The sequence below is a fragment of the Teleopsis dalmanni genome, chromosome 1, assembly GCF_002237135.1.
Source record: "Teleopsis dalmanni isolate 2A chromosome 1, ASM223713v2, whole genome shotgun sequence".
NCBI classification, from domain to species: domain Eukaryota; kingdom Metazoa; phylum Arthropoda; class Insecta; order Diptera; family Diopsidae; genus Teleopsis; species Teleopsis dalmanni.
Genome location: NC_051846.1, coordinates 12,790,340 through 12,806,382, shown reverse-complemented (window position 1 = coordinate 12,806,382; position 16,043 = coordinate 12,790,340). Strand labels below are relative to the sequence as shown.

The 16,043-nt window shown below is 28.2% G+C and overlaps 2 protein-coding genes across 9 annotated transcripts in view; one reads left to right on the top strand and one right to left on the bottom strand.

Annotated features, from left to right (window-relative positions):
- The window catches only part of LOC119673477 (protein draper), a 42,875-nt gene that overhangs the window by 6,078 nt on the left and 20,754 nt on the right, over positions 1-16,043 (bottom strand). For 7 of the 8 annotated variants that reach the window (XM_038084758.1, XM_038084759.1, XM_038084757.1 and 4 more), the window contains exons 2-4: positions 3,218-3,690; positions 2,986-3,149; positions 1,306-1,437 (exon numbers count right to left, since the gene is read on the bottom strand). In XM_038084758.1, the coding sequence (XP_037940686.1) occupies positions 1,306-1,437; positions 2,986-3,149; positions 3,218-3,348 (427 nt within the window). In that variant the 5' untranslated portion in view covers positions 3,349-3,690. Of the gene's footprint in view, positions 1-242; positions 352-1,305; positions 1,438-2,985; positions 3,150-3,217; positions 3,691-16,043 lie in introns of those variants that run through there. The other variant, XM_038084762.1, reaches the window with a different exon arrangement.
- Positions 5,467-7,381, top strand: LOC119673478. Its single transcript, XM_038084766.1, has 2 exons — positions 5,467-5,691; positions 6,610-7,381. Exons 1-2 carry the CDS (start codon positions 5,603-5,605, stop codon positions 7,295-7,297), a joined length of 777 nt encoding a protein of 258 aa, XP_037940694.1. The 5' UTR covers positions 5,467-5,602; the 3' UTR covers positions 7,298-7,381.

Sequence of the window (16,043 nt, the reverse complement as noted above, 5' to 3'; positions counted from 1 at the left end):
GAATCAGTTCCGAAAGTTTTTTTTATCTATTACGTATTGTAGTATTGTGAGGGTGTTAATGCTGAAGAGAGTGTTCTTCAAACAGAAAAAATATATTTAAAAATAACTAAAATAAAAAAACTTGAAAAAACAACACCGAAATGCAAAGTAAAGCAATTATAGAACTTAATGTAATCCAAAAGTATCTTAATAAATACATATATTATTTTATACTTATTCAATTGATTAAAATTGTGGCACACATTTTTTTAACACGGACAATCCCCACATGATTATAGTAGTCGTCATTTGTTTAAATCCAATATAAGGCATTTTAGCTTTAGAGATCACTTATATAGAATATTTGTTTGTAAAACAAATTTAGATTTAAAATCAATTGAATTTATTTTTATTTCATGCCAACTTGATTTTTTTTCAAGTGTCAAATAAAAAATGTGACAGAAATTTGAAATATCTAAGAAATCTTATAAATTATACTACCTTAAAGCAATTACAGATAGCTCAAAACCTGGCTTTAAGAAAACTGTTAAGATTCCATGGTATATTAGATCAACAGACATACATAGAGATCTTAGGATTGACTCAGTGAAAAAATATATCAGAGACAGAGCTCTAAAATTATTCACTAAAGTTGATACGCTAATTAACCCCGCTAATTAACAATCCTCAAGTCCACTTCTGGATTCTCAAGAAGATTTTCTGATTTAAGGTCCGTCATCAACTAAAAGACAAATAAATGATATGATTTTTTTAGCCTAGTTAAAGCCTAGTGTGGGGTAGAGATAAGCCCCCCAGCCATTATAGAGTAAAAGTGCGTAATAGCACTAACTCAAGAAGAAGAAGAATTAAGAATCAAGAAATTAAACGTTGACATGACAATTTTAAGACCAATAATTGAAAAATAAAATTCAAATTTAAAAGGTAAGGTCATGTTTCAAGTAGCCATTTGCTGATATATCATAACTAGAATATAGTTGATTCTAGAATTTATAAAATTCAGCTTTCTACTTCATATTAGAATTAGTCAGACTTTCTTTATGATATATATCTTAAAGATATATTTATCAGATACTTTTAGATATTTAAAACATAAGTTAACTCTGCTAATAAACACCAATAACACATATTAGTATTGTATTGTATTAGAAGCTTAGAAAACTGTTCAAAAAAGATAGATTATTAAATAATTCAAGATTGTGTCTAATTTCTACTGAAAGCAATTAAAAACAAAAGCAGAAACTAAAAAAATAAATCAATAAAAGCACACAAATAAAACTACATATATTAATTAACATATTAACGAACTTATATCACAAGCAGGTCCTCCATAACCGTGGTCGCATTTGCACTTATCTGGTGCAATACATTTGCCATGTTGACACTTTTGAGTGCAATCCGGTTCACACGCGGTACCATTAGCACTGATTTTATAACCATCTAGAAAGATTAAATGTATTAAATAATAATCATATTAAAAATGTCTAGACTAAAAATATAATAAAAACAATTGTTATTTTATAAAAAGTTGCAGAATCATATGAGACTGTAAATACTATTTAAAGATATATTGTCAGCTTAAAGAAATCTTAATAGTCAGGAATGAAGATGAGTGGCAGTGTTAGGAATTATAAGATAAAGACTTTGAAAAAGAGGAAGTGTGATTTAGTGGGAGAGGAAACTGAAAACATTTTAACATGAGGATCGCTAGAAAATGAACAAGATAATGCATAGAACTGAATCAATAGTTGTCAATACATTCCTGTCAGAAATATAGATAGACATGAATACAATAGCGTGAAAGGATTGTACTAATTGATGTGCCAATTAGGTCTTCATTTGTGGGATTACATGAAGAAATTGCTCATTCAAAATGCAATTGGACTCTGCATTGTATAAAGTATTAGTGTGTTTTTAATTAACTGAGAAATTTTAATGTCAGTTCTTTTAATCTTCTTTTTTATTATACATTACATTATTTTAATCTTTTCGCAAAAAAAAAGAGTAACAGCAATCATATTACTTCGCCTTTTTTATTTTTCCCAAAACTCACCACTGGAAGTCGTGGGAGCTTTGCGCTACTTCCACAAGACCGACTTTTCTCAATCTATATCTCATTTACCTTTATTTTTGTTTAGATAGCTTCTTGTCAATTAGTTTCAAACAAAGTTGAAAATTATATCACAACATAAAAAATTACTTAAAAAAATATAGAAAGGAAAAGGATATGGTAAAATAAAACAAATTTGGATTGAATTGGATAGTGTGTAATAAAATAGAGCAAAACAAAATAGAATATAATAGAATAGAGTAGAATAAAAACAAGCAACAAGCATAAGAATTGGAATAAGAATTAGAATACGAATAAAAACAATAATAAGAATAAAAATAAGAATAAAAATAATAAAAAGAACAAAAATAATAAGAATAAAAATAATAATAAGAATAAAAATAATAATAAAAATAAAAATAATAATAATAATAAAAATAAGAATAAGTATACGATTAAAATTGTTTAGCATAAAGGAGCATAGAACAGAATAGGAGCATAGAAATAGAATAAATATAATTAAATAAAACAGATTGAAATAAAATCGAATGGACATTTATCCACACATACCACCAACATTCCACCTTCGTTCAACGTATTCGGTGAAATGGATAACCGATATCTTCAAGAACAACGATTCAGAGCGAAATTGGTAAATGATTCAAGAGTTATAATCAATGTTACCTAACTGAAACTGCTTATAGAAATTGAGATCATATAATAATACTAATATAAGGGTAATTATTTTAAAATAAAATATTATAAACAAAGTGTCAAAGTATTTTGAATATTTTATAAGCTTCTAAGCTTTATATTAAGCTTATTTCATGCGCTAATATAGCGAAAAATTCTTCCATTAATAATATAGCAAGGGGTTGCTCTGCAACTTTTTATACGAAGTTCTCATACTTATAGATCTTTGGAACACCAATACTCACCACAGCAATCTCTTTTAATTTGTTGTTTATAGATCGTGTGAGTTTTATTGACAACTTTGTGATTTATACGATATGTAGAGCATCTCGGGGGTATTTGTAGGCACCAAACAGAGCTGCGTTCTTGATAAGACTGTAGCTCAGTAGTGACTACTTCAACAGGAAATCTATAAAACGCAGAAGTTTTTAAAATGATACAATAAAAAGTTAATATAAATTTATTTTTAATACGTACGTTTCGAGCTTCTTGCATACATTCGGGCCTTCCAGTTTGTTCTCTAAATAAATGTCTGTACTGGCTGCAAACACTGCTGCTGTCAGCAATGTTAATGTCGTGTATATAAATACAAATTTCACGTTGCGCATTGTTTGTATATTCTTATATATTTATTTAATTAATAATATATTTTGCATATATTTACTTAATGCTTCATTTACTGATATATGCGGGCAAAACTGCTGTCAACTTCAGTGCTGTTGAACGGCAGTAATGAGAACTTTTTTATTGTCCCAAGTGCTTTGTTGCAGTCGCTAAATAAATTTGCGCATTGCTCTATAAACCGACGCTGCTTTTGTGGCTTTAGCGCTGTATTTGATATATAAATATCTTTTTCACTTGATGATTCAGATCGGATAAATTCAGCTATAATATCTGCTTTTCAAGTGGCAGCAGAATCAGCAGCAAATAATAATGCTCTATCATCAAAACTGCAATCAGAAAAAGGAAAATTATATTTTATTAAATAAATAATAGGATTAATTAAATAATTTTATACTATATAAAATTGTTAAATGTACATACGAATATATATTTCAAAAATTTACAATTTAATTTATTTATAACATTTCTTCCATATTTCAGTACAAAAGTAAGTTTGCAAAACAAACAGAGAAACCGCAATATTTACTAATATTCATTCATTGACTCATTTATTGATGGTTTTAAAAATCAAATATAGCTATAAGCGTTTTTTTGATACGGTCTTAAGAATTATTACTGAATGAAAAAATATTTTTGAAATATTAAATAATTTTTATATACATATACGATATACAATATAAACGATAAGAAATATCTCATAAAAAATAATCAAAGGATTTATCTTAATTTTTATTCTTTATTCTTATATTTAAAATAGTCTTCTTCCAAGTCAGCACACCGCTTGAAACGATCAACGAATATTTCAAAAGATACTTATTGGATGTATACTGGTATTATGTTGGAAGGAGTATTTCGCGTGATTGAGATAGTATCGAAAACTATTTCCATTCGTGCTTAACTTCAATTCTAAGAATAATTGGAAGTCGTGCGTATGGTGGATGATTCCAGGGTGGTTTTGTGCAACATTGCTTTATCGTGCAACAAAAATCAACTCCCTTCTCTATATTAGCATCACAGTCGTCTTATACTGGCCCACAGCTGTTTCTCAACTCTTCGATAATTTCTTCAATAACATAAGTCTCTCAAGCACTTAGTTGTCTTTTTGTATTTGCGCGACTTAAAACTCTCCAGAAACAATAAACTCATATGCTCACAGATTTTATAAATAATTTACTGTTTTTATAATACTTCTTTAGTACTTGTTTTTTTTTTTAATAAAAGCAAAACAATTAATTTTGAAGTTTTTAAATCAAATATGTAAAAGATTTGAAATTTTGACTTTTAAAAAATATTTCGGTATTTTAAAACTGGCATCCCGTTCACACAACTGTACAATTTGGAAGAATTCCATTCGTAAGTTCTTCTTATACTTAATGTGTTATTCAATAATATTACATATAAATATTGATTGACTAGTTTTAATAGTAGTAGATCTACTTCTCTTTTGTTCAAGTATCTCATAAGCATTATGTTCTTATCAAACGTCCGAAAATTAAGGTATAAGAAAAAATTTTTAAAAGCCAAACTGTGCAGTTGATAATGAAGACTTCTCTTTACGAAATTACTTAATTTAGTCAGATTATGCTAATTAAATTATTTTTTTTTTTGGAAAATGTTAATTCGTAAATAATTTCACGGCTCTATCATTTATATATTTTTTGATCGGACCAATCTTGAGGTTCCCGAGGCTGTTATTCGTCCTAACGTACCATGTCACATTGAAAAATATTTTTATTTTTGTCAAAAACGTATTTATTTGTTTCTGCGGCCCTATAAGCTGTACAGTGATTTGTATTGGCCCGCGATCGCATTCAGTCTGGACAGCCCTGAACTAGCATATCAGATCATGAGCTGTTAGCTTTACCTCATGCAAGATATTAATTTTATTTAAAAGGAAAATATAATAAGCAATTAGTCACAGTCGATTCAACTAATATAGAATTTTTTCGATTGAATCCACAAAACGTTTTAGTACTTTAATCTAGTATTCAAACAATTAAAAAAAACAATACTTTTTAGTCTTCATGCTTAAATGAAAAACAAAGTATGTATACATATTTATTCAAAATTTAGAAAATTAAATTTATTTAAATCTGGCATAATTTTGAAATTTATTTGTAACTAGAAAGGAAGCAGAATTATTTTGTCTATAAATATAAAATTTCGATTGGTTGCATCTGGTTCAAAGCTTAAAATTTAAATTTTGCGTATATTTTTTAAAAACTATAAAGTAACAAAATGGATCCTACTAAATATGGTTTAAATTATCTTCCCTTTCTAGAAGAATTTACAGAAACCCCAACTACACGTACACGCGTAAGTCCACGGTAAGTAGTCATAATAAATTTTTTTAATACCTATGTATATGCTTACAATTTCTATTGGTCCTTTATCAAAATTATTGTATCCTTGCAAAACACGACTTGTCCCTAGTATACAATAATCATACATATTTGTAGAGCGGTTTCACACAGCAAAATAGCAAACCGTAAACTAAACATATGATGCTTTGAATGAAAGTTCCAGCCCTGCAAAAGTACTGCCTAAACAGTATTACATTATTATTATTGAACATTACTTTTGTTGAATTTCAACTACTGAACTGCTCGTTTCAAAAAAGAGATCAAACTAAGAGGTTCCATATAGAAATATGGAGTTAGTAAAATAAAATTAGTGATAAATGAGGAGATAATTTTTTAAGCTTTTCGCTTACACTTGCTACAAAGATATTTAAATTTCCTAAAAAATTTCTTAAAATATTAAAATTATACTAATAATAGAGATGACTCGTACTCTGAGATAACTCATAGTTTTTCATACCCTGTGACTAAATGCAACTTCCCACCTTACTGACAAATGTTTCTATAACTAGTCTTGTAAAATGCTATGAACATGTTCACTTAAGATTTTCACTGTGTTAGCAATCATGAGAACCTTTATTCGGTCATTAATCATCAATAGATTAAGAATTTTATCCAGCATATCCAGAGTTGTTACCTTGGCCGCTTAGTATCTTTAGTGCTTATAGTACCACAATAAAATTGGGAAACAACTTTGAAATTATTTCGAAAATAGACCTAAAATATATTGCCGGATTATAAAAAAATATCACCAATTTAATAATTCCATGTTTTTATTCTCTCATACATCTTCTCTATTGACAGCGTTGTTAGACATCAAATGTTGCCACACATTCTTTTTAATTTATAAAGTTCTTATTTTAAGCATATTTCATTTATTTTTAGTCCTTTAATAATGCCTCAAGGTCGCTATCAGGATAAACATCAAGACTGTTCTCTTCTTGATGGCAACTTCAAAGGTAGCTATCAAAGGTACTACCAACAACGGAATCGTTCAGGTAACTATCAAGGTGGGGGCAGCAGCATGTATCAACAATTCCCACGTTATCGGAAGGCTTCAACGAGTATGCATCAAAACTCCACTCTTGATGATAGCTACAATAATAATAATTATCAGTTACAACCATTAGGACAACTGCAGAGCCCTCTTATACGTCTTTGTCGATATTATGCAGAAAAAATATTCTCAGAAAAGAAAATCGAGCGGATGTCAGCATTTATCTCAACTATTCAAGAAAATGCAGCTTTTCGGAAAATGTTTCAATTTACTTTAATTATTTTCAAGATTTTCTTTATAATATCATCCATCGTATTTTCGGCTATGTCAAAAGTGTGGAGTTGGAGCTACATTTTATGGAAAGGTCGATGTGTTTTGCACAGTGGTGCCCGTATTCTATTGTGGCGTATGACTTTGGCAAAGTGTGATGACGTCCTATTTTATGGGATGATTTTGGTATTATCCCCAGCCCTGTTTGTTGTGGCGATTTTCGGTTTTCTGTTGTCCTGCTTCTGTGCTGTAAGAGATTCCATTTTGAACTTCAAGAAGTACGTCAGCGGTATTTACTATTCTTAAAACTTATCCTGTCCTGAGCTATTTATGTTGTATATATTAAATAATTTTTTTACATGTAAAAATTTTGATTATATATATTCTTGTCCGTGCTTATCTTAGAATTTATTTAATAAAAATTTTTATTTTGTAAAATGCGTTATTCCATTGACAACGAGGAGTATTTCCGCTTCTCGTCACCAACGCTTAAGCGTTGAATATAGTTGAAATGATAGCAGCCTCTATGGTAGATACTTATATGATATTGTGCTGTTTATGTGATTTTTATATGCTCTGTAAGTAAAGTATGTATATATATGAGTATACATATACGTTCTAGATTTGCGCGTATTCGTAGCTGCCATTTGTTCGTATGTTTTCAATTGCATTTTCAATTGAGTGCAGCACGCAGTTGAATGTACACAGATTATATATACAAATGTATGTCCATATAATGTGAAGTATAATTATTTACATTAGTTTGATTCATATCAAAAATATTTTTAAAAGCTTATACTTATATTTTAACTTAAGAAGCAAGCACCAATAATATTAAATTAGAAAATTAGCTTAAATTATACTCAAAGCCAAAATTAATATCTTTCGACGGTCGGTTTTTGTTAGATAACCGAACATATATAATTTAATTTATAACAGATGTTTAGACTTTGTGTAAGATTTTATACATTTTATAACAAGTAATATAGGTATAATATAATATATATAATATATATATAATATAGGTATATAATATATATATTTTTAGTTGGGCAAAAAGTACTCAGAATTGACTTGATATATAATGTAATAAAATATAATCGGTTAGCTGCATTTAGCAATTATTTTTTTTAAAGATAGTTGATTATAGTCAAAATATATAGCTGACATGACATTAGTGAATTGAGAATTGGTAGCAGCTAGCACTCGTACTATTTCGGCAAGATCAGTTGTTGTCCACCTTTTTTTGATCAAGGACCACTATGATGTTTTTATTTTTAGTAGGGACCACAAAGTTTTAGAACAATTAACGATATATATATTTTAGTATGTTTTATGCATCTCTGGTATAATGAATTGTGTAAGAGCATAGATATATTATATAGGGTTTATAACCTATATATAGAATGTCTTGGATAATATTTGGACCTCTCAACTACAAGCTATGTATCCATACCTGTAAAATAGATTCACGGACTATTTTTAATCATTTCGCGGACTACCGGTTAGGAACCACTGGTCTTGATGCATCCATTTTCTGAATAGCTTAGACTCTCCAACCTCGATGCATTTAATGACGGTACGAATAGAAAATTGCCTATGTATATCGAGGTTTCAGTCATATCAATGAATATATTCCGTAAGATTCAAATTTTTGGAGTTTCTTAAGTATGGATTTAGTTGTCTACTGAAGGTGTCATGATTATACAGCAAACATAGTCTGATGGCTTGCTTAGAGATAAACATTTTATTCTGGTTCAACGGGTTTTGCTTTTAAAAAAGTGTTGAACTTAATTCAGATAACTACTTCATTTAAAAAGTATTACAATGTAAAGAAAATTGGAAAATCGAAACAAATATGTAAAATACATATTTTACAATTTTATTAGAATTAAAGAATAATTAAAAACGGGCATAAAAGGTGTTCTATCGCCATCAGCTGGTACAAAATGGAACGTAAAAAATGGAAATAGTAATTTTCAAAATGGAAATAGTGTGGATATAGTGTGGAACCTACGCATGGGAGCAGCAGATACGATATCGATAAAGGGATGAGGATGGACCTGATGAGAAATACTGTTGCAGCACACCAATTGTGTAAAAAAAATTAATTTAAGAGATCGAATTTTCTTTTTTCAAACTGAGATATCATCTGAGATCGTCATAAAAAATGTATTGTATATGATACTGTATGCAAACGATTTTGATTAAATAGCGGTATTGACTAACATCAGCGTAAAAAGCGTTTCCAGCTACCACTGTCTGGATAAAGGACTCTCAGGAAAGAGGTAAGTATATTCCTGGGGTAAAGCAGGGTTGTCGTAAGAGATGAATGAAATCCAGTGGGCACTGCTTGAAATTCCATGGAGCAAATATATAAACTAATTATATATAAATATAAATGGTAGTCAATACTTTTTTCCCAACCTAATCTTAAACGTATATATAATTAATTAATTATATTAATTATATTTTTGGTACATATATTGTTTGATAATAATATGTAGCTATATATGGTAGTCATATGAATTACGTTTAAAATCGTTGACTTAAGCCTTGAAGGTGTAATATTTTGCAATTGTTTAATTAAATATTCGTACACTTCTCTGGGTATAGACATGAGCTCTTTAATATAAATTCTTCTATTGAGTTTATTTTTTTTAAAATTGGTTTCATATTTTTGCTTATTAAATTTTTTTAAATAATTTTATTTTTATTTATTCATGTTTTATGATTGAAGTGCAAAGACATATTTATTTTCAAGCAAACGAAAATGTTTATGTTGAAATGTTTATTATTTTTAAGAATACGAAAATAATTTTCTAGAATGTGATTGCAGAAATAAGTGAAATGAAGTAACAATTTAAAAATGTCAACAATTTAGAGAATAAAATTTGCTATGACAACAAAATTAAATTATAGCTTTTTAAATTTATAAACTTCAACTAAAATGTAAATAAAGCTTAGCAAAATAAATATTTTGCAAAAATGTATATAATTCTTTTGGAGATGTCGTGTGGAAGTACCTCATCTACAAAAAACTAAACTAAACAAAACGATTTTAAGATGTTTGCAAAATGTTTGTGGTTAATTTCATGCAAATTACTGTGTTGTCACTTATGACACAAAATTATTTATATATGTGAATCAAGCGTATATCACATCGTATCATATTCCCAATACCCATTCTTCAAGCGAAATAAGATTATATGCCTTGAACAACAATATTAATCATTATCATTATTATAACCAGAGTTCGATTTTGACTTCCTTCAAAGAGTATTCCATTTCTCTACTCTCCTCTACTGGAATCCAAAGTTACTGATTTGTGTCTAAGTTTAAGTTTCGAACAGACATGGGCTGTCACCCCCCTACAGCTTACTACAAAATCTGGTATGAAAGTATATTCGAGTAGGCTTCTCTTCACACATACGAGCTAGTTGAACCACCCACTGGAGTCTCCCCACCTTAATTTAGGTAGCTATATCTCTTTCAAGGTAGATTGCATACATTTCGTAGTTGTAGCGTATCCGAAATCGATCGAACTTGATTTGCTAAACAAGGTGTACGTAAACCATTTGAAATAAACAAAATATCGGTTAAATCAAAAAAAAATTCCTCAAAGCGACTACTGTGTGTAGAAAATAATAGCCTATCAAGTTTTGATTAAAAATTTGGGCTTATGGAATGCCCTGATGCGCCTCGTCCCACACATTGCGACAAACAAGCAAAAAGGTTGTTCCGAAGATTTGAGTCCAAAATGCTTGCCCTTTGTAATTTGTAATAAAACCTGGTATATTTGCAATGTCAAAAGCGTGAAAGTCAACAAAAAACGCAACTTCCATTAAATGAAATAAAATTTCGCTATTAGAGAAGTAAAATCAAAAGAAACCTGATCCTTTTTTTTAATTTTTTGATTTAGTGAATTCGTTTTAGAGGGACAGGCAGTGAATGCAGAATATTATCTGGAAGTTCTATAATAAATGATGACTCAAAATTCGATGAGAACAACCAAAATATCAAAGGACAGGCAATTAAAAAAGTATTTAGGTAGAAAAATTAAGCTTCTAAGATTTGATTAGGCCCAATGAATTGATATTTTTGCTTGTAATCATATGTCATTTATTTATAATCGTATTTATTAAACTTTTCGAAGGTAAGAAACAAATAATTGGATATAAGTAATCCTTCAAAGATCCTTGTAAAAAATAAACCAAAATTATATCTTACTTTACTTTGCTTCATAGAACGTAAATAGTATTGAAGAACTATTTAATTCCCAAGGTAATTTGATGCGTTGGTCTCAAATTTGTTTGAATTTAAAATATTTCTACTAAGTTTTGACTGTGACATATATCTTGCATGCAACAACCTTAAGTATAAATTGACATGTAAAACAATAGAGAAGTGAAATATTTTTACCTATACCAGTACGTGTTTCAAACAATAGTAGCATATTTTTATTTCATACAAAAGCTAGCTAAAAAGCCTTTAATTTTTAATGTGAAAACATATCAAATAAATAAAAAAATTAATTTTTATACACCATTTTCTAATTTTAATTGACCTAAACAATTCAATTCTTTCACGGTGAGTATAAATATTTATACTAAAAAGTTAAGTTTGAAAAAAAATATAAAGTGAGTCATGTTAGGGCGGGATTGTTTATTTGCATTTCGTGAGATGAAACTTATAATTTATATATATTATAAGGAAAATAGTTAATAATTAATAATTAAAGTTTTTTTTTAATATTTGGTTGCTGAAATCAGTAGCAACCTATTTAGTACACATGCAAAAATTGCTTCGATTTTACTAACGATATTTTAATTGTTATAATAGAAATGTTACAGATATATTTTATTTTCAAACATATCTATGTAGTCTTCAAAATTGTGAAAATAAACAGAGCTATTTATATTTTAAACAAATGCTATAAATTTCAATACAATAAAGTAAGTATACAGCATATACATCATCTTTATTTCTTTTTTTTTGGATCTGCTGGGATTTGTTTTCTAGCGGATTTTAATGGCACTCATATTTATGATTTAAAAGATATTGTATCAATTTAACCAATTTATTTTCTTTAAGATTTTTGTGAAATTTCAGATATCACTTTCTGATTGTTTCTCGAGATTCTCAAAAGAAGATTTTTTCAAAAACCTACTGCTTGTCTAGTTTGAACATCTAACATAATATACAATAGATGAGAACTTAATAATTCTCTCCTTTTTTATTGCTAAACGCTGCAAAAAAAAGTCATATCCATTTTCAAGTTTCTATGCTTAACTATTAAGTTAAGACCGATTAGAGAGGATATAACAATATTTTATATCGAACTTTTCAAATTAATTAAATTCCAAGCTCTAGATCAGGTTATAATATTAAATTTTGTTTTATTAATTTATCAATTTAAATGCATTTACTTGGTATACTATAAAAATGGAATAATGTAGTTTTACCAGTACCAGTAGCAAAGATATTAATTGCTATAAAAATATTGTCAAAATCCATAACACGAACTTCTATAACTCGAATTTTCTATAACTCGAACTAGAGTGCTACAGGGTTTAGAGAGCAAATTACATACAATTACAAAAAATTTCTTTAACTTGAAATTTTCATAAGTCGAACCTTTTTTTTTTTGCAAAATGGTACTTCGAATTATGGAAGTTTAACAAGCTATAGAATCGCTATGTCGTTATTATAACTTGGTATCTAGATGTAGGAATATAACATAGCATAGAAAAATTTTAGGTTTTATGTATAGAGAGTGTAAGGTTTTATAGTTGCCTTGTTATTTATAAAGAAATGTAATATCACTTTCCAATACTTGACTTTCCAATAGGATATCGCGTATATAGGATATCAGTGCAGAGCTGTCTGTGTAAAATTGGTATTATATTGCCCCTAAAGGCCGAGAGAATCGTTTTACTATTAATTTTATTTTGGTAACCTAATGTAACAATGACTAAATATACCTTTATCACGGTTTTTATATTGTACGTTTAATTTATATTTAAATATTACAGTTCAACTTTGTCTGAAAAGTTTTAATGAGAACTATAAAAACTTTCTCTAGTTTCAAGAATGTGTACTGATTATTGTATTCAAAGCAAATTTTCCGCTTACCCACTTACTTCCAGTTCACATGACTTTAAAACATCTAAGTATACTTCAACCATTTAACTTGGTTTTTAAGAATGAAGATATGAAAAACTCTTCGAATAGTTTTAGAGTGATCTATAGTTTACTCTCAATATTTTGGTTGTTTAATTTTAGTAGTATCAGATAGAGTACAAACCTGACCATTAAGATTATTGTTTTAAAATCAATTTTGAATAAAGGAAACCAATACTTGAAGATCTACGACAGTCTGACTGACTCTTTAGTTCATAAACTTCTATAGTGAAATGTCTTATTCTGGCCTGTACATTCAAGAAACTGTTCAGTTGCTCAGCCTCTGTAAAAAAGATTTCTACAGATTTATTTTGTAACATTGGAGACGAGATAATTTTTTATTTAGTTCTTTATCTATTATATAGTATGGACATTTTTTTAATAACATTTTTTGCTTTTATCTTATATAAGAATTAATTAAACAGTTAGTTTCTAAAAAAATAAATCTACTATAATAGTTCGTCGTTTGTATCTATATATATACGATTATACTACATATTATACTTTTTAAGCACCTACATAAACAAATATGTGTAATCACATAGTTGTGATTAAAAATCACAGAAACTGTTTCAAACAATATTAAGGAAGAAGAAACAATTCAAGTAAACATAATTTAAAGGAAATAACTTTCATTGTTAGGAACTCTCATGTATTCAAAACATAATATCTTGTACTTGTAATTTTCTTACTCATAGACGAAAAGAAAAGTAAATTTTATTTAATTTTAAAATATTTTTCGTTCACAAAGTATCTTTCTACTTTGAAACCAAAAAGTAAATTACTAGTATATATACAATATGTAATCTATGTATCTTAATATGTAGGTGGACATAATATATTTTGGCATGCAAACAATAGAAAAAATAATTGTTGATGACATAAAAAATTAAATTATTGATAATCGCTAGAAAACATGCAATAAAAAAAATTTACTTAATTATAATCTAACATTGATTTTATAAATCAGATACTAACTGTTAGTAGTAGGCTAACTTTTCACTTCATATATTATGCAATGAAATGTACTGCTCGGTTCTCACAATTGTTAATTACGAATATGGTTGAGTAAATATGGGATTTTCTGTGAATTGCCCAGGACTATTTAAATTGCAATAGATAAATTGATCTATCTACAAAACTTATTACATATGTAACTGAAAAGTACATATCAAAAAACAAATATGCGGGCACGTGAAAAGGCCATTAATAATTATTGTACAGCAGTAGCTGTTAATGATATTTGTTGATGATATTATTTGATGATATGAGAATTTCGATGTGACATTTTCACTGTCAAGGTTGATTATTGATTTCGCGTGACCGCAAATTTATGGGTTCTCAAAATAATTGCTTTGCTTTACTTTACTTTCTCAGAATAATTTTTATTATATACTTCACAAGCGTAACATGTCATTCAGGGTAGTTGCAAAGATAGTTATTTAGTATTTACCGAAACATGAATAACTGAAATGTTTACACGATTGTTAAACAATCTGGAACTGCTATTGATTTTTTTTATTGTAATATATTACTATTTCCACCCGATTGAATATGCGGGCCTCAAAATTACATATTTTAATTACCATCTTTAATTCAGTATTTTGAAATCAACATTTATTGACTACTTAATGACGTTTATATTCCCATAATGATTTTTTCTATAAATATTATTATCATAAGCATTGTATTTTCCTCATAAAAATGTATATTTACACAAATGTACAGTCCAGTCGAATCCATATATTTGTACGTATGATTTAGTATCTCATCACGGGTGAATGAAGGCAAATGCTGCTTTGTGTTGATAAGACATGAATCAACTCATTTTAATTTGTATTACTAATTGTTTAATTTATTTTATTAATTAAACAGCTGGCATGGCTCAGCGCATATCACTTTCGCGTATATATATTTATTTTAATTTTTTATTGCAATAAAATTGTTAAAATTATTATTTTACTTTCATTATTCAAACCATAGATTGATCGAGTTCGAGTTTACAAAAGACTTCTAAATAGTAGTAAAGAGTAATAAATAATGGTTATTAAATATGTAGAGATAAGAATAAGAGTCTTTTTTATAAATTGATACGCTATACAGTGGACAGAATAAGTGAAAAGAGAAAAAAATCTCAAATCTTCAAAATAAATAGTTGTCTTGACTTAAAATTAATCTCATTTAAATTAAATAATGAATGAAAATATATTTTAAAATTGAACCAAAATATTACCATAGGAGGGTATTACCATATGATGTTTCGTTCGTACATTAAGATTGACAGTCTAACTCCTAGTTGCAATAAATTATAAAATTGGTGCTTATAATTCAAATATGTTGAATACTATTTTGCTACAATTTCAAAAAAAAAAAAAAACAGAAATATCCATTTGTTGTGAAAAATCCAAATAATATCTTTTCATATTTTTTTATTGAAAAAGTAGTATTTTTCACACAGTACGTTTACTTCTTTTGTAAAAGAACTTTCACTAAAATACAAATACTCAAGCGAGCATACTATGGGCTTAATAGGTGATTAATATAAAGAACTCTCTCTCGAACTACAAAACTTACTTCTATATGGCGCAAAAGTATAGATTATTCAAGAGAAAAGTTCTACGTAAGATCTTTGGCACTCTATGAGTTGGCGATGACTATTCCATTTTCATGAACTACGAACTTTATTATGATATTAACACATAACTCTCATAATGAAGCTTAACTAGCTCGATCATGTTGTACGGTAGAATGAGGATGTGTCATTAGAAAAGGTCTTTGAAATGGTAGTTGGAGGAAGAACGCGTAGACCAAGACCGTATATTTAGTGGAGTGATCGAATTGAGGAAGCAAGAACTGAACATAGAGTATG

Bases quoted from the DNA above. Each gene is read 5' to 3' on its own strand.
- LOC119673478 (XM_038084766.1), top strand. From the start codon at position 5,603: ATGGATCCTACTAAATATGGTTTAAATTATCTTCCCTTTCTAGAAGAA. The intron at 5,692-6,609 runs GTAAGTAGTCAT...ATTTATTTTTAG, and splicing joins CGTACACGCGTAAGTCCACG to TCCTTTAATAATGCCTCAAG.